This window comes from Nerophis ophidion, linkage group LG09 (assembly GCF_033978795.1).
Source record: "Nerophis ophidion isolate RoL-2023_Sa linkage group LG09, RoL_Noph_v1.0, whole genome shotgun sequence".
Lineage (NCBI taxonomy): Eukaryota > Metazoa > Chordata > Actinopteri > Syngnathiformes > Syngnathidae > Nerophis > Nerophis ophidion.
In genome coordinates, this window is record NC_084619.1 from 15,805,415 (window position 1) to 15,824,589 (window position 19,175).

Below are 19,175 nucleotides of genomic sequence, written 5' to 3' on the forward strand. Positions count from 1 at the left end.
GGATTGAACTTTCACAGTATCATGTTGGACCCGCTCGACATCCATTGCTTTCCTCCTCTCCAAGGTTCTCATAGTCATCATTGTCACCGACGTCCCACTGGGTGTGAGTTTTCCTTGCCCTTATGTGGGCCTAACGAGGATGTCGTAGTGGTTTGTGCAGCCCTTTGAGACACTAGTGATTTAGGGCTATATAAGTAAACATTGATTGATTGATTGATTGAAATTCCTACTATGTAAATTCCTGGAATGTTTTTTTTTTTTTTTTTTCAAATTTTGTCTCTCACAGTTGAAGTGTACCTATGATGAAAATGACAGACCTCTGTCATCATTTTAAGTGGGAGAACTTGCACAATCGGTGGCTGACTAAATACTTTTTTGCCCCACTGTATTTATTGTGAGAAATAATTAAGATGATCAGTGTTTACACAAAGATAAATATCATTAATCATTAATAATAACATAGAGTTAAAGGTAAATTGAGCAAATTGGCTATTCCTGGCAATTTATTTAAGTGTATCAAACTGGTAGCCCTTCGCATTAATCAGTACCCAAGAAGTAGCTCTTGGTTTGAAAAAGGTTGGTGACCCCTGCAGCAGAATATGTGCGCATTCATCTCAGCCACTGACAGCCAGCCACTCACGTCAAGTCAAGGCTGCCTCCATTCTCCAGCGCAAATGGCCAGTCTTTCATCCAATGTGCGGCTCTCCTCTTATCGTTGGTCGGAAGGTAGACTGAGCTAGTCGGGCTTTTCTGACGGCACCTGGGAGCACAAGAGAAACGAGAGGAAATCTGGATTGAAATCGGAGCTAACGTTGGTTAGCTAGCTAATGTTAGCCTGCCAGCGCAATGGTGAGTCGCTAGCTTCTACGTAGCTGCTGTTAGCATGTTAGCTTCTGCATGGCTGCTCAGCACAATGGTGACTATTTGGAGCTATTATTACTTTTGTGTCGACCTTTTTATTAAACCCAACTTGTATTGTGAGGGGGCTTAGCGAATGAAGGGTGATTCCACACAGGAGCAGGATGCTAATACTATTAGCCTACAGGACGTACTCTTCACTAACAATGTCGAATAACGCGCTCGTAGTTGTTTATGTTGTCATTCCATCAATATTGTTTTTTTTAAGAGGAGTCAAGTTAGGTGTCTCTGTCTTAGCTTTAATTTATATGTAAACTAAATGTTGTTTGTGTTTACCAAACGACCAGTACTAGTTTGGCTACTTCTACTAACGTTAAGCCTTCAATGCACCTCTTTTCGTCTTTTTTTCTTAGTTTCTTTCGAACATGAACGTATTTACAATACACTACAGACAATTTGATATCACTTCCTGTCCGAAAAGGAGTAGGAAGAAGCAAAGCTTATTTAATCCTACCCCTTTCCCACGTCAGAGCGCCCACAAATATATACATTCATTTACTGACCTTTTTTACAGCAAAATTGTAAAATGACATCCGTGAATGAGTAATACAACAGTTCTGTAACATATAATTAAAGGCCTACTGAAATGAGATTTTCTTATTTAAACGGGGATAGCAGGCCCATTCTACGTGTCATACTTGATCATTTCGCGATATTGCCATTTTTGCTGAAAGGATTTAGTAGATTTAGCGGCGTCTTCAGTAATGCGGACGTTGTACCGATCCGTTGTGGTGAAGAAGGAGCTGAGCCGGAAGGCAAAGCTCTCAATTTACCGGTCGATCTACGTTCCCATCCTCACCTATGGTCATGAGCTTTGGGTCATGACCAAAAGGATAAGATCACGGGTACAAGCGGCCGAAATGAGTTTCCTCCGCCGTGTGGCGGGGCTCTCCCTTAGAGATAGGGTGAGAAGCTCTGCCATCCGGGAGGGACTCAAAGTAAAGCAGCTGCTCCTTCAATGTCAATGTATTTTTATTTCGGCAATCTTCACATAAAACAAAGAACAACAACAAGAAAAGAAAAACAAAAACAAAAAAAAAAAAACACTCATTTGAGCAATGATTGAGCCGAAAGGCTGCTCCTTCACATCGAGAGGAGCCAGATGAGGTGGTTCGGGCATCTGGTCAGGATGTCACCCGAACGCCTCCCTAGGGAGGTGTTTAGGGCACGTCCAACCGGTAGGAGGCCACGGGGAAGACCCAGGACACGTTGGGAAGACTATGTCTCCCGGCTGGCCTGGGAACGCCTCGGGATCCCCCGGGAAGAGCTAGACGAAGTGGCTGGGGGGAGGGAAGTCTGGGTTTCCCTGCTTAGGCTGCTGCCCCCGCGACCCGACCTCGGATAAGCGGAAGATGATGGATGGATGGATTTAGTAGAGAACAGCCACGATAAAGTTCGCAACTTTTGGTGCTGACAAAAAAGCCCTGCCTTTACCGGAAGTCGCAGACGATGACGTCACAAGTGTGGGGGCTCCTCCCATATTCACATTGATTTTAATGGAAGCCTCCAACAAAAAGTGGTGTTCAGGCCGAGAGAACGACAATATCCCCATTAATTTGAGCGAGGATGGAAGATTTGTGTTTGAGGGTATTAATAGGGACGGACTAGAAAAAATACAATAAAACGCGATTGCATTGGGACGGATTTAGATGTTTTTAGACACATTTACTAGGATAATTCTAGGAAATCCCTTATCTTTCTATTGTGTTGCTAGTGTTTTAGTGACTTTAACAGTACCTGATAGTCGGAGGTGTGTCTCCACGGGTGTCTTGATGCCAGTGTCTCAGGGGAGTGGACGGCAGATATGGACGACACAAGCTCAGCTGATCTCCAGTAAGAAGCGACTTCTTACCACAATTTTCTCACCGAAACCTACTGGTTGACATTCGGTCGGAATTCATGTTCGCTTGACCGCGCTCTGATCCATAGTAAAGTTTCACCTCCGGGAATTTTAAACAAGGAATCACAGTGTGTTTGTGTGGCTAAAGGCTAAAGCTTCCCAACTCCATCTTTCTAATTTGACTTCTCCAATATTAATTGGAACAAATTGCAAAAGATTCAGCAACACAGATCTCCAAAATACTGTGTAATTATGCGGTTAAAGCAGACGACTTTTAGCTGTGTGTGTGTGTGTGTGTGTGTGCAGCGCTCATATTTCCTAAAAACCTGTGACGTCTTGCGTACACGTCATCATTACACAACGTTTTCAAGACGAAACTCCCGGGAAATTTAAAATTGCAATTTAGTAAACTAAAAAGGCCGTATTGGCATGTGTTGCAATGTTAATATTTCATCATTGATACAGTATATAAACTATCAGACTGCGTGGTTGGTAGTAGTGGGTTTCAGTAGGCCTTTAATTAATTCAGTCATTACCAACATACTGAGATGAAGAATATCTTATTTTCAATAATGTTGAAAGTGTTTTTCATAATTCTTCTTCTTTGTACTTTTGTAAGCACTATTAATTTAAACAGCCTCTTAAAGTGGATCGTATCAGTACAATGTTTAACTTCTTTACTTACTCCATTCCATAATTTAATTCCACATATCCATCCATCCACCCATCTTCTTCCGCTTATCCGAGGTCGGGTCGCGGGGGGCCCAGACTTCCCTCTCCCCAGCCATTTCGCCTAGCTCTCCCCGGGGAATCCCGAGGCATTCCCAGGCCAGCCGGGAGACATAGTCTTCCCAACGTGTCCTGGGTCTTCCCCGTGGCCTCCTACCGTTTGGACAAGCACTAAACACCTCCCTAGGGAGGCGTTCGGGTGGCATCCTGACCAGATGCCCGAACCACTTCATCTGGCTCCTCTCGATGTGGAGGAGCAGCGGCTTTACTTTGAGCTCCTCTCGGATGGCAGAGCTTCTCACCCTATCTCTAAGGGAGAGCCCCGCCACACAGCGGAGGAAACTCATTTCGGCCGCTTGTACCCGTGATCTTATCCTTTCGGTCATGACCCAAAGCTCATGACCATAGGTGAGGATGGGAACGTAGATTGACCGGTAAATTGAGAGCTTTCCCTTCAGGCTCAGCTCCTTTTTCACCACAACGGATCGGTACAGCGTCCGCATTACTGAAGACGCCGCACCAATCCGCCTGTCGATCTCACGATCCACTCTTCCCTCACTCGTGAACAAGACTCCTAGGTACTTGAACTCCTCCAGGGTCTCCTCCCCAACCCAGAGATGGCACTCCACCCTTTTCCGGGCGAGAACCACGGACTCTGACTTGGAGGTGCTGATTCTCATTCCGGTCGCTTCACACTCGGCTGCGAACCGATCCAGTGAGAGCTGAAGATCCCGGCCAGATGAAGCCATCAGGACCACATCGTCTGCAAAAAGCAGAGACCTAATTCCGTGGCCACCAAACCGGAACCCCTCAACGCCTTGACTGCGCCAAGAAATTCTGTCCATAAAAGTTATGAACAGAATCGGTGACAAAGGACAGCCTTGGCGGAGTCCAACCCTCACAGGAAACGTGTCCGACTTACTGCCAGCAATGCGAACCAAGTTCTGACACTGATCATAATTCCACATAATTGATAATTTCACAATTCCACATACTGATATGCTAAATGTTTTAAGTGTTGTACGTGTATGAATATGTTTTAAATTAGATTTTCCTCTAAAGTTATATTTCTCCTCTTTAGTTGAGAAGAATTGTTGTACATTCTTTGGTAGCAGGGTATAATTTGCTTAGTACATCATTTTAGCTGCTTGCAATTTTACCAAATCATCGATCTTTAATATTTTTGACTCAATAAATAAAGGGTTTGTATGTTCTCTATATCCAACATTATGTATTATTCTAATTTTTTTTTTTAACACAGTTAACAAAAGTAGCACACATTTGTAATTATTTCCCCAAAGTTCTGCACAATAACTCAGATATGGTAACACTAGCGAGGGGTACGATTTTAAAATACTCTTTCAAAGCAGATATCCATTACACTGGTCTTAAGAAAACTCGTTAGTTCGTTAATACACAAACCAAATGGTGTTTGTAAATACTGTCACGTCTTGTAAATCAGGCTGTTACCCACATAATCAGTGTTTGCAGTATTTGTCAACAAGCTTCCAATGAATGTTGCCATATATGGCCGCAATGTCACACTGCTTTACTTGGATTATTCATTGATTTAGTGCTTGACTAATGTAAGGAGCAAGTTCATTTATCTCTGCTACGGCCATGAGCAACAGTATTGTGCATTCTAACCACACTCTTTGCCACCCTATAAAAAAAGAAGTTTTTAGTTTAGTTTATTGTTCTTCGGTCAATGGTCAACAAAGCGAGTTATTATTTTGGTTGTCAGACATGCAGTGCAATTGTGGTCATTCATTTGTTTTCTAGATAGGCTTACTTATCTCACCATATGAAATACAAACCCTGTTTCCATATGAGTTGGGAAATTGTGTTAGATGTAAATAAACGGAATACTATGATTTGCAAATTATTTTCAACCCATATTCAGTTGAATATGCTTCAAAGACAACATATTTGATGTTCAAACTGATAAACATTTTTTTTGCAAATAATCATTAACTTTAGAATTTGATGCCAGCAACACGTGACAAAGAAGTTGGGAAATGTGGCAATAAATACTGAAAAAAGTTGAGAAATACTCATCAAACACTTATTTGGAACATCCCACAGGTGTGCAGGCTAATTGGGAACAGGTGGGTGCCATGATTGGGTATAAAAGCAGCTTTCATGAAATGCTAAGTAATTCACAAACAAGGATGTGGTGAGGGTCACTAATTTGTAAGCAAATTGTCGAACAGTTTTAAAACAACATTTCTCAATGAGCTATTGCAAGGAATTTAGGGATCTTACCATCTACGGTCAGTAAAATCATCAAAAGGTTCAGAGAATCTGAAGAAATCACTGCACGTAAGCGATGATATTACGGACTTTTGATCCCTCAGGCGGTACTGCATCAAAAACCGACATCAGTGTGTGAAGGATATTACCATATTGGCTCAGGTACACTTCATAAAACCACTGTCAGTAACTACAGTTGGTTGCTACATCTGTAAGTGCAAGTTAAAACTCTCCTATGCAAAGCAAAACCCATTTATCAACAACACCAAGGAACGCCGCTGGCTTCGCTGGGCCCGAGCTCATTTAAGATGGACTGATACAAAGTGGAAAAATGTTCTGTGGTCTGACTCGTCCACATTTCAAATTATATTTGGAAACTGTGGACGTGGTGTCCTCTGGAGCAAAGAGGAAAATAACCATCCGAAATGTTACAGGTGCAAAGTTCAAAAGCCAGCATCTGTGATGGTATGGGGGTGCATTAGTGCCCAAGGCATGGATAACTTACACATCTGTGAAGGCACCATTAATGCTGAATGGTCCATACAGGTTTTGGAGCAACATATGTTGTCATCCAAGCAACATTATCATGGACGCCCCTTTTTATTTCAGCAAGACAATGCCAAACCCCGTGTTACAACAGCGTGGTTTCGTAGTTAAAGAGGGCTGGGATAAGCTGCAGCCCCCTCACTACCCCGAGAGGCACAAGCGGGAGAAAATGGATAGTGTGCAAAACTGTAATATAAGTGCCCTACAATATAGAATTTGGTTGTATTGTTTGATGAGGTAGCTCGCTGAAGTCAGACAATTTTTTAAATCGTCTGCTACTTTATTTATAACAAATAATACATTTTTGATGTTTACTAATCGATTTTACAATCACCCATGTCCGAATTGCGATGCATATAATATATATCAGATTATTTCCCCCACCTGGAGTCAGCACACTCGCCTCTCAGACGAGCGATCATGGTTCGCGTCCCTGTGCAGATTGGGATAAAGGCAAGGGGCCAAATCAGCTGGTTTACACGTATACAAATATATGAGGGTGTAAGTGTTACAAATTGAACTGCATTATTTTGTGCTATTAGTCATAGTCTCCCACTATTTTTTATTACACAATTGCCTACTAATCATACTCGTTTTGCCGTTTTTAAACAGGCCTTCTTCAGATGTGTCCCAGATGATGTCAGGCAGCCCAGCCTGTAGAAACCACCATGACTGAAGTTCAGGCCACAGTGGAGTTCTCGGTGGAGCTCCACAAGTTTTACAATGTGGACCTGTTCCAAAGAGGGTGAGTTAGTCTGTTGTTTGAATTGTCCGTACTTTGTTGCGTCTGCATGCCTATTGCTATTTGCTAATGCTTCCTCAATTATATTTTGCTCAATCTATTACAGAAAAGCTTGCCAATACATTGGGTGTCTTGTTGTCACATTACTTTATTTGTTGTGCATTGGTTGGGAGCATGTTATATTTGTCATCCGTGTTGTGTAATGCAGATAGTGTAGAAGACACATATAACAAAACTATATATTGTTGGGAATTATGTATGGAATCTTCTATGCGGTGGACGCCGCATCAAGTGATCACATTTGTTGTTTGAAAGCACTGAGCTCATACTTTCATAGTGGCAGATTGCACAATGAATATACATGAAGATGCCGGCTGTGATTCTCCTTAGCAAGAAACAGGCTGTAGACCAAATTTACATTTTGAAAAAATACAAGTGTTTGTTCTCCATATAAAGTCTTCAGTAAAAATATCATCCATCTTTACAAAACATATTTGTGTAAAGTGAACAAGAGCAGACCCAACCAGCAAGCAACATTTGATACGTGTATGTAAACCCTAAGGATGAAGCACAACTTTTGAAGCTGTAGGTCGTACAAATGTGAGGCTTGTCTTTTGTGGTGTAATGAAATTCCACTTCAGAGTCCAGCTTTTCTAGAAAGTGCTCATTATTTATTGACGAAAGTGTTTAGTGTCATTTTACAAATGAAGCCACTGCAAGTGACCGTGTGGTTTGTGTCTGTACTCGTGACACTGCAAACCAAACATGACAGAGTTAATATCTTATTCCAGCATGTCAAATGTCACTTTTTCCAGGTTCTACCAGATTCGTGCCAGTCTGAAGATACCACCACGGGTCCCGCACAAAATTGAGGCCAGTCTTCTTCACCCAAGCGGTAAATAATACATTTTTGGGGATGTTAAAAAAATTAAAAACATAAATATATGTATGTATGTATATGTGTGTGGCGACTTGTCCAGGGTGTACCCCGCCTTCCGCCCGATTGTAGCTGAGATAGGCACCAGCGCCCCCCGCGACCCCAAAAGGGAATAAGCGGTAGAAAATGGATGGGATGGATGTATATGTGTGTGTGTGTGTGTGTGTGTGTGTGTGTGTGTGTGTGTGTGTGTGTGTGTGTGTATATATATATATATATATATATATATATATATATATATATGTATATATATATATATATGTATATGTGTGTGTGTAAGTGTATACTTATGTATGTGTGTATATATGTACAGTGTGTGTGTATGTATGTGTATATATATATATATATATATATATATATATATATATATATATATATAATGTGTAAGTGTATACTTATGTATGTGTGTATATATGTACAGTGTGTGTGTATGTATGTGTGTATATATATATATATATATATATATAATATGCAGGGGAAGTCTGGGCTTCCCTGCTGAAGCTGCTGCCCTAGCGACCCGACCTCGGATAAGCGGAAGAAGATGGATGGATTAGCACACATCTCGGCTATGACCACTGAATGTTTTTACGATCACCACATTAAGAACAGTGTTTTTTCTGTCCAGGCTCTGATCTTGCATTTCCTGCTTTGGTCCAAGACGACATCATCTCCAGCAAAACATTTCAAATTCTGTACAAGAATGAAGAGGTTGTTGTCAACGATGTGCTCGTCTTCAAAGTCATGATGCTGCTGGATGAGAAGAAGGTATTTTGTGTAGTTTGTCACATAGAACATCATCTGTTGTTGCATCCGCCCCATAGATTTTCTATAACAATGGACACAAAATCTTCTCTTCCCGGTCTGTATTAAAACTAGGCCAACATTTTTAGGATGAGGTTGCTCCCATCCTGCAAGCATCTGTGCTATGGTATGGATGGGAATGGAAAACTGGTTATTGTTGAGAATCGTTTTCCAGTGTCCCGATTCCTGGGAATGTTTTGCCGATTGTGTTAACAATTTCTGTGGGTGGGTGTAACATCACCACGCGTGGCACCAAATTAGCCTGAATCCTCGAGAGTTATTCACTGGAAAGGATGACATCAGTGCAACTTACAATACTTGCAAAGTGCAGATTGCATTAAAGGGAGGAAATAATACCAGAAATATTAGGGTTTACTGCATATGATAACTTTGAATAAATGGCGCTTTTTTGATCCCCCTTGAGCTGGAAGTGAATTTCCATTAGCAGCAGTGGCTGTGATTCTCCTTAGCAAGAAACAGGCTGTAGACCAAATTTACATTTAGAAAAAATACAACTGCAGGTAACTAACTAACAATGCATATCATGTTAGCGCTTCATTGTATAACATGAAATTATTAACTGTAAGCGTGAAATGAGTTTTTCTTATGCGTTACTTGACACGACAGCATCTGATTGACTCAGAGGCTGCATGCTTGCCATCTGCCTGAGAAGTGTTCTCCATAGCTGGAGAAACTGTAATTAGTCAAGACGACCTTTACTGACAAAGTAGATGTGGTTATTTATCTGCAAACTATTGGCTAATGTTCATAATTGATGGTTGCAAAATTGTACAATGCATGGTTTAATTGGACTTGGTTTTCTTGTATTTGTCACTGGTTGACAAATATATATACTTTCATATGTGTTTTTTTTTTTTAAAAGAATCATGTTATTTCAATTTTAAAAATATTTGCAACATGTCACTAAACATTTTTGTGTAATTGTCACAGAATAATATAGGTTTTATTTTGTTTATATCTACAGTGGAATATATATTTTATTATTGTATCATAGTTATTTTTGATACAAATTATTTATTTCTGGGGAATCCCTGCACCCTGGCACCCTATTGAGGCTGTTGGCCTCTTAGGACCTCACTGTTAAGTTTGTCCACTTATGTTTCTTCAAAACTAAACAAAGTTGATGGTAATCAACCTGAATGTTACCATTTTTTTCCAAATAAGAATCATTAAACAACCAAATTGCAGCAGAATCAAAAAGAGAATCCAAATAATAAAAATCCCTACGTTTTTAGTTAGGAATGTAATGATAAACGGTAATAGTGAATGGTAAATGGTAAAAGTCCAGACAATTTGTGTTACCGTTTTAAATTAAAATTATGGGGGAAAAAACGTGTTTGATATACTCAGAGGCTGACTGGTGTCAGATCGCTAACATAAATACAAACATGAAAACAAGTGACATTAACGTCTTTCTGTATTAGGAAACAACATACCCCAGTCAAAACATATACAAACAGTCCTGTCTGAGCAATTAAGCTATTTAATTGTTCACAATAAACCTTCAAGCTGTATTCTCTTAAGACAGAGTGATCATTCTATACTCAGAAGAAATAGAGACCAAGGTGTTTTACAGTGCTTTCAATGACCGTTGAACAGAGGAGTGTGCCACAACACCCACCAAAAATGTTGAATAAAAAAAGAATCGATTTGATGCTAATTTTTTATTTAAATAAATCCTAAAGTGCTATAGGAAAAACCAATAATTAAAACATTGAAAGCTTGTCGTATATTACAGATTATACACTAAAACTAAAACCCTATCAGTGAATCATAAGAAACATAAAAACATGCAAAATAGAGGGTTTTTTAACGGTGTGTCTTTTTACTTTAGTTATTAAAAAAAAAAAAATACTTGTTCAAAATATATCAATGTCTGTTTTAGCCCATTCAAAACTACTGCGTTAATGATAACCGTGATCATTTTGGTCATGATAATTGTGATGTGAAATGCTCATATTGTTACATCTTTAGTTGTAGTGAATTGTCCGTGCACTTGCGGTCACGTTAAACGCTGTCTTCTGGAATCAATTTACTGCAGATTAGTTCAATCAGTATGAATTGACAATTTTGGTTCTTGTTTCTGAATACAGTCGTTCCTCGTCTATCGCCGTTAATTGGTTCCAGATTTGACTGCGATAAACACATTGCCGTAAAGAACAAACATTATGAATTGAACACATTTTTTTTTTAAACATTATGAGAGCCCTAATGACATGAAATAATACTCTTTCGTCACCGTTACACTCTTGAGCCAATCAGTGGCCACAATGCAGCTCTGATTGGTTTGGTCTCTTCTTGTGTCAAGTATCAATCAACCAATCAATCAATGATTGTTTATATAGCCCTAAATCACTAGTGTCTCAAAGGGCTGCACAAACCACAACGACATCCTCGGTAGAGCCCACATAAGGGGAAGGAAAACTCACACCCAGTGGGACATCGGTGACAATGAAGTACTACTGTGGTATTGATATTTTATGCTATAAAATGCTTATTTTAGCCAAAAAATGTTGTGGAATATACTTTAAAAACATGATCATATAATTAAAAAATCTGCGATGTTGTGAAGCCGCAATATTTGAAGCGCTATGTGGCAAGGGACGAACGTATTTGTTTTCTTCTACATATACTGTACATTTGAGACCCGTATTTAAGTCAGAGTGGATGACACGCAAAGTATTTAGTGACCTTTTTCTAATGCTATATAGTCAACAAAAATTTGGGAAAAGGTATTCGATAGACATGAGGGGGCAGCAGAGAGTTGTTCAGAGATTACATCCATGCAAACAAATATAGCTGTATCAGCTGACTGGGCCAAATACACATGACATTCCTTGTTTCCACACTGAATGCCTCTAAGTACTTTTTTAAACCTCAGGTGGAAGAGTTGCTCAGTGATATGGATTTCCAGCTTCTTCTGGATCTGTACTTCACTGATGGAGATTACACGTAAGTGTTGATAACTTCAGTTAATATGCAATTTTAATGTAGGCTATTGTCCTCTGTGCTAATAATATATATGCTCTTTGTGTTTCCTATCTCTAGACCAGGTGACCCGAGCTCTTTACAGAACATAAGTGGCCGCACACTTCGTTTGCACTTGAGCCTTCAGCGTGGCATCCACCAGCACATCAATGTCATGTTTGACTACTTCCACCTGTCTGTCATGTCTGTAGCCATCCATGCCTCCCTAGTCGCACTACATCAACCACTTATCAGGTGAAACTGCAACATAACTCGACAAATATTATCAACACACAAATATTTCCATTTAAACATGTTACTGTTTTGAAGGGGTATAACGCAGCTTTTGAATGTTTTCCTTTCCTCTTTTGTCTAGTTTTCCTCGGCCAGTGAAAACTACGTGGCTTAATCGCAATTCTCCAGCACAGAGCAAAGACTCTGTTATCCCGCCTTTAGAGAACGTTGTGTTTGGCAGCAGTTATGTCAAGCAGGTTTCGCAAGATGTACGTAAAAAAACAAAATTATTTTGTTAGTAATGTCATAGCTTTGTGTGGAAAGTTGAGTGAGCTCAGCAATTTATATTGTCTTCTATTTTCTATTCTGGTCTTGCAGGGAAGGTCATTCCTGGTATCTGACCACTGTGTGCAGCATGCCCTAAGCCTCCACCAAAACCTCTGCTCCACTCTCCTATTAGCCTACCAGGGCCTGTTTGACTACTTCACCTCCATCACCAAGGACCTGCCTTCCTCCCATCGTATGGAACTAGGTAAAATACATTCCTGTTGCTCATCCATTTGCAATACATGTAATAATTGCTTTATAACATTAATCAAATAGTTTATTTTGTCCTCTGCCTCAGCTGTTTTTTTTGCATACATGCTCATATTTTGTATCATGTTTTTCAGCAATGATATTTAGTTAAGTCATATTCTCATACCATTTCACCTAAATAAAAATGTTGTGTATTCACAGACCCATCAAAAGTATTTAATTTCATATTCATTAAATGCTCTGTTAGCACAGTAAACAAAATCCAAATCATGACAACTTTCAAGCACATTTAAGATTGTCTTAAAAATACAATGGCTTACAAAAACTAATCTACACTCGTGGATAGATACTAAACTATCACAAAAGAACAAAGTAATAAAAGGTTAAACATGCCTATATGTGCAATCTTACTAGCCAAGCCCAGCATGCAAGTCCTTTATGAGAGAGTACTAAGAAGACCCTATCCCCGAAGCCAAAGGCACGTCTACATAGGTATGTCCTGCCCTCACCATACCTTAAACCAGCCTGCCTTTCTCTCCTTTTTCCTCTTCACTCCAGTTCTCTTCCTGTAGGAACAAAATTGCACTGTCCACATCAGTGTGCTGATAGAATTCACCTGCTGCCACCTTTTTCCTACTATCTCTTTATCCACATTTAAAATCAGGTTATTGCCCTCACCTCAGCTTTTTCTAACACTGTCTTTGATCTCACCATTGTATTATCTAATTCTAAGAGATAGTCTTCTATACTTTTTTTCACACCAGTATTGTCTAACACATCGTTCTTCATTCTCATATCTTTCTCAGACATTTGTAGTCCCTAAATAAGGTACAAAAGTAATCACAAGTGTGATACTGTTCCATGTCTCCTCAGAAAAACTTGACTTGGAGGCCCGTTTAGTTGAGTTGTGTGAGCAAGTGAAGGTAGGATCTGCTGAATAATCCAACTATTTTCTTTTCTCTCATGATGACAAACATGTGTTTGCAGTGTCACATCACATTGAGACTACAGATCAAATGACTTATCAATTAATATATATTTTAATTTATTTTTAACATTTGGTTTTCATGTATTATTTTGATATTGGTATGTGTGACTCAGGTTGTATACTGGTGGGTTTTTTCTTATTCTATAGCAAAAAGCAGAGTCTCCTGATGAGTTGGCAGAGCTAGTTAACATGAATCTGGCCCAACTCTGCTCTCTGCTCATGGCTCTTTGGGGACAGTTTATGGAGGTTGTATCGCTGCAGGAGAAAGTTGCTGCCCTTCTCGCTGTCGAACACCACACACTAAGAGTGAGTTCAAACTTCATAAATACAATAGGTACTGAAATATTAGACTAGTATCCTGAAATAATGTTTTCTCATAAACTTTTCTGTTATTTGAGAATGAAACTTAATCTTGACTTAACACCCGTTGTTATTTCAGGTGAGGCGATTTGCTGAGGCTTTCTTCTGTCTTGAGCATCCAAGACAGTCTGCTTTGGCCTATCAGGAGTTACAGTACGTCCCAATGACTCATCTGTAATACTAAATTGATATCCAATTATTGGATACCATGTTTTCCCCTTCTGACCTCCAGTTATCTCCTTTGTTGGCAGTGCTCACAGTCACCAACAGATGACTAACGCCATCAAAGGTTCCAGTTACTTTCTTTTTTTGCCTCCACTTCCAGTGGAATGTGCAGACCTGGATGGTGACGTCAGCTCTCTCCCTATCATTTTTGAGGATCGTTACCTCGATTCGATCACTGAAGGTCCGTGAGAAGTAAAGAGTATTTAAATAGACTGAATGGTTTTAAACCGCATTTATTTGTTTTTTTATGTTCACTAGATCGGGATGGACCTTGGCTGGGCTTACACAATACACGGACGGGCTCAGTGCTGAGCAAAACAGACAAATTCAGTTCTAAAGACTGTGCTGCAGCAGCCAGCTCTTTACCACCTGATTCCCAGTGTGCCCCCTTAAATAAGACCTGGTCTGACAACTTTGATCCACCTCCAAAATCCAAAGGCAAATCTGTTAAACTGAAGAAAAATGCAAAGACTGATAATTCCAAGAAGCTCATCAGACATGGATCTAAGGACTCGGTGGTCCTGGTGGGTTATAAGAACCTCAAAGCTCCTTTCACTGACCCTAGCACCAAGTACAAGGAAGGGGTGGCTCCCCTGAACTTAGAAGAGGACCAAGATGCCTTGCAGGTGGACTCTATTAGTTGTTTACAGAGTAGTTCTTATTCTGACCTTGTTGCCTCATCAGCACACTTTGTGCAGAGTGTTGTTGATTGTGTCTCGAATGACAATAGAACTTCTGCAGTTGCTTGTCTTCAGACAGGCACTGTCTCTGTGTGCCAGCAGTCTCTGAACAAAGATGAAGATGGTGACGATAGTAACCAAAAGCTGACGCAGTGTTTTGCTGAACCTAAGCAAATTGAGGTCAAACCAAGACTGAATAACCAAAGTGGCAAAATCACAATTGTTGGACCATCTCAGACAGAAGGTGCTATTAAAAGCAATATTCCAGATTTTACACAGACAGAATGTGACTCCAGTCAGTGTGTGGTCATGACAACACAGCATAGCCAGCATTCCTGTCTGGTGTCAGTACAGGTAAAGAGTGATTGTATCAGGCTGCCCGATACAGCAGCCCCGAGTGCCTCTTCCCGCCTCTCAGACTCAGGAATCGAGAGTGAGTCCAGCTCCTTTGCAACTCAGCATGTTTTAGGCACTCAGACTTGTGTAGGACCCAGTGTGGTTGAATCATCTACTACTGGCCCACAGCCCAGGATGACCCCTGTCAGTTCTACGCATAGGCCTGTTCAGTCAAGTCCAATGCAGCAGCCTGGTGGCGCAGCAGACTTTCTTCATTCAGAAGATACTTCTACTGCCAGGGGTGTTCAGTCATCGCTCACTTCCATTAACTCCTTGCCGTCAGATGACGAAGGGGAAGGTTCTGATAGAGGATCTGGTGGAGGTGACGTTTTTTGCAGGCGGTCCAGTATAGTGGTCCAGGAGCAGAGTGTTGTGTTCTCTGGGGATAACGAAAATAAAACTGTCACTGATGCTACAGTGGTAGATCCCCATCATGTAAAACCTACATTCAATTTGGAAATGGACCCCAAAATGCTAGGTAATCCTGAAGTTAAACTGGAGGAGGCAGAGGCCAGTAAAGAGTCTCGAAGTGAACCTCAAACTGCGTGCCACTCAAGTAACTCTGCCACCAGTAGCACTGATCTGGTAAAACGCGGCATGGTAGAGAACTATTTTGGCTCATGTTCCAGCACAGATGTGTCCGAGATTAGTCCAGTGGAGACTTCTGCAATCACACTGGGAATACAAACAGGACCTCAGGTTGAGGAGGACGAGGACGAAGGCGATCATGAAATGATAGAAAATGGCTACTTCGAGGAAGGAGATGGCTACGCTTTTGTGAATGGTGTAGCCGATGAGGATTCTACCAGTACTGGAGACACAGCTGGTCAGGAGACACGTCTTTTGTTTGAACATCTTGACATTGGCCATGTCCATGAAGAACGGGATTTATCTACAGCTCCAATATGCTCCAATCCTGCCTCCAGTAGTGTTGGACAAAGTGCAGGATGGCGTCATCGAGCTGCCTCTGTTCCTTGTAATCTGCAGTGGTACGAATGTGCATCTACAACACAGATGAAAGAGTGAGTTGTGTTCCTATATACTACACAAGGCTTTAAATGCATAAACATGCTCTTAATAAAATGTGACAATCAGGTTCATCAAAGCTAAGGAAGAAATGAAGCAGTTGAAGCTTCCAGGCTTCTTGTACAGTGAAGTACCAGATCTGGCATCCAGTGTACCCTATTTCAGCTTAGAGGAAGATGAAAGCTGTGAAGAAGGCATTCATCTCATAGTTTGTGTACATGGTTTGGACGGTAAGCACCAGTTTCTTGAGAGCATGCTTTTTTAATTTGAGTCTGCGGTAGTAATACAAGATACATGTTGATGTTCCTCTATATTGATCCAGGCAACAGTGCAGATCTGAGATTGGTAAAGACTTACCTGGAGCTTGGGCTGCCTGGTGCTCGTATAGACTTCCTAATGTCGGAGAGAAACCAGGTGATTGTATTAATTGATCACTACGCAGTAGTAGGTTGCCATAGATGCATAGTGGATTTATAGTTACATACTTGCGTCTGGGTTTAATGGCGTTTTTATCCCCAGAATGACACATTTGCTGACTTTGAGTCAATGACAGACCGACTGCTTGATGAAATAGTCCAGTATATCCAAATTTACAACCTCACGTTGTCAAAGATAAGGTAAAGTGCATCCAACTAAAATAACTTTTACAGTATTTTTAAGTTTTTTTCAGTCATGTGAGTTATGCTATAATTTAAATTCTAACTTGCTTTTGTCTTATTTTAGTTTTGTGGGCCACTCACTGGGAAACCTGATTGTTCGCTCTGTACTGACCAGGCCCAGGTTTAAATGTTACCTGAGCAGGTTGCACACCTTCCTTTCCCTTTCTGGACCTCACCTTGGCACACTCTACAACAGCTCTGCTTTGGTCAATACAGGTGAGTGACAAAACATGTTTGACATTAGTGTTAATTGTACTAGATAGGATGTTTTATATCATATTGTGTCCAGGCCTTTGGTTTATGCAGAAGTGGAAAAAGTCAGGGTCATTGCTGCAGCTGACATGCCGTGACCACTCAGATCCTCGACAGACTTTTCTCTATAAGCTCAGCAAGAAAGCAGGTTTGCACTGGGTTTTTTAATCACATGCTTTAGTTAGTATGTACTGATTGTGTGACAGTATACAGGTAATTTTACTGAACTTATTTGTTGTTACCTCCAGGTCTGCAGTTTTTCAAGAATGTAGTCCTGGTGGGTTCGCTGCAGGATCGCTACGTCCCTTATCATTCAGCACGAATTGAGATGTGCAAAACTGCATTAAAAGACAAGCAAACTGGTGAGATGAGGCACTATTAAGAAAAACATGTTAAGATTGTTTTGTTCCTGTTTTACTATTGAAAATTTGAACGATAGTTTTTCACCTACCTTTTAGTGAGAGGCAAAGGTGGTTCTCTTCTTGTTCATATTTTTACAATTTATGGTAAGACACCAAGTGACAAATTTTGTCTGTCAGGTCCCGTGTACGCCGAGATGATTGAGAATCTGCTGCTGCCGGTTCTTCAGAACAAAGACTGCAATCTTGTGCGATATGATGTCATCCACGCGCTTCCCAACACAGCCAATTCTCTTATCGGTCGCGCCGCCCACATTGCTGTTCTTGATTCGGAGATCTTTCTGGAGAAATTCTTCCTTGTTGCAGGCCTCAAGTTTTTTCAGTAAAACTGCATGTGAACATCAGAATGTAGAGCTAATACCTCACTGCATCTGAATTGTCCTCCAATGACCATTCTCGGACTGTCACTTAGTTTTTAACTAATAATATTGACTTTTTAATGAAATAGATGTATTACACATTATTTTTTCCTTGTTTTGATTGAAATGAGTTTGTATGGAGTTAGTTATTTTTCTACTGCTGTTATTTTTGCTGGGGAAGAGTTTTTGACAAGTTTTCGGTTATCTTTTCAGTGTTATTTATGTATGGTTCTGTATATTTTATTGAATTAATCCAAATAATGTAGATGTTGAAACGAATTATGAGCTGCTACAATGTTAAAACAACAAGTCTGCACATAGCATCACCATTTCGAGACCTTTTCCACCAATTTTTAAAGATATTGCATCCATTTGCACCACAACTGCATTTTAAAAGCTTTTTGTACAGAAAATTGTCATTTGTACAGGTTACTTTTATATTGACTATTTTCCATCCTTTTTTAAAAGATTGGATTTGAACTAACAATGTTGCTGCTTGGACTTTAAATAGTGAGTGTTTTTAATCCTTAATGCAGCAATGTGCACTTATACCGACCGCGTTGTTGGTGAAACAAAGCTACACCATAACGGTTTGTCGCAGGGATTGTAAGCAGTCCTCGTCGTTTAACAGAAAGCACATTTGGGTTTTAAAATTGACTTGTTTGATGAAAAGTGTTTGATTGGTAACATGGATGTTTATGTGATTTTAAACTGGAAAGTATTGCTTGGAATATGATAATTGTTTATTGGACAAATGTTTATATATCATATTGTTCTATTAAAATTGATAATACAACATTTGATTTGAGTTGGGTTTTTTTTGTAAAGACAACAGTGCAAAGTGTTTCCTTTAGCAAAACTTAGCCAGGAAATTGTCTTTATAGCAATAACCTGAGATGCATGTGATTTGTGGAGAAAATTACATGTTACTTAGTCAAACAATCTAATTTTAGCCCTCTGCAGCTGAGACTGCTCTACGCCTAGTTCATTCTGTGGTGGCAATGTATTTACATTTTCAATGTTAAAAATAGTCGTGTTTACATTACATTGAGTTGCCTGGAGTTTTTAGTAGGTTTGTAACTCCTTAGTCCAGGGGTGTCAAACTCATTTGAGCTCTGAGACCGCATGGAGGAAAATCTATTCCCAAGTGGGACGAAATGGTAAATCATGGCATGATAACCTTAAAAATAAAAACAACTTCAGCTTCTTTTCTTTGTTTTACTTTGGCCAAAAATAAAACAAGCACATTACGAAAACGTAAAAATCTCAAATAATCCTCTGGGCTC

General features: G+C 40.1%; 1 protein-coding gene across 2 annotated transcripts; it reads left to right on the forward strand.

The window, feature by feature from the left end:
• Positions 1–593: 593 nt before the first annotated feature.
• On the forward strand, positions 594–18,687 carry fam135a (family with sequence similarity 135 member A). Of its 2 annotated transcripts, XM_061910399.1 has the most exons (21): positions 594–849; positions 6,899–7,031; positions 7,844–7,923; positions 8,591–8,730; positions 11,669–11,739; positions 11,836–12,009; positions 12,131–12,257; positions 12,367–12,520; positions 12,940–13,017; positions 13,399–13,448; positions 13,661–13,819; positions 13,953–14,026; positions 14,125–14,279; positions 14,357–16,196; positions 16,270–16,430; positions 16,523–16,614; positions 16,720–16,817; positions 16,924–17,075; positions 17,149–17,259; positions 17,360–17,473; positions 17,651–18,687. In XM_061910399.1, exons 2-21 carry the CDS (start codon positions 6,955–6,957, stop codon positions 17,854–17,856), a joined length of 4,113 nt encoding a protein of 1,370 aa, XP_061766383.1. In that variant the 5' UTR covers positions 594–849; positions 6,899–6,954; the 3' UTR covers positions 17,857–18,687. The 2 variants fall into 2 exon arrangements, with proteins under 2 accessions (XP_061766383.1, XP_061766385.1); XM_061910401.1 differs by lacking the exon at positions 12,940–13,017.
• The last annotated feature ends 488 nt before the right edge of the window (positions 18,688–19,175 follow it).

Excerpts from the sequence above, each read along its gene's own strand:
- fam135a (XM_061910399.1), top strand. The coding sequence starts at position 6,955 with ATGACTGAAGTTCAGGCCACAGTGGAGTTCTCGGTGGAGCTCCACAAG. Across the intron at positions 13,018-13,398 it reads CCAAAGGCACGTCTACATAG|AAAAACTTGACTTGGAGGCC; the intron begins GTATGTCCTGCC and ends ATGTCTCCTCAG. Across the intron at positions 17,076-17,148 it reads CTCTGCTTTGGTCAATACAG|GCCTTTGGTTTATGCAGAAG; the intron begins GTGAGTGACAAA and ends TATTGTGTCCAG.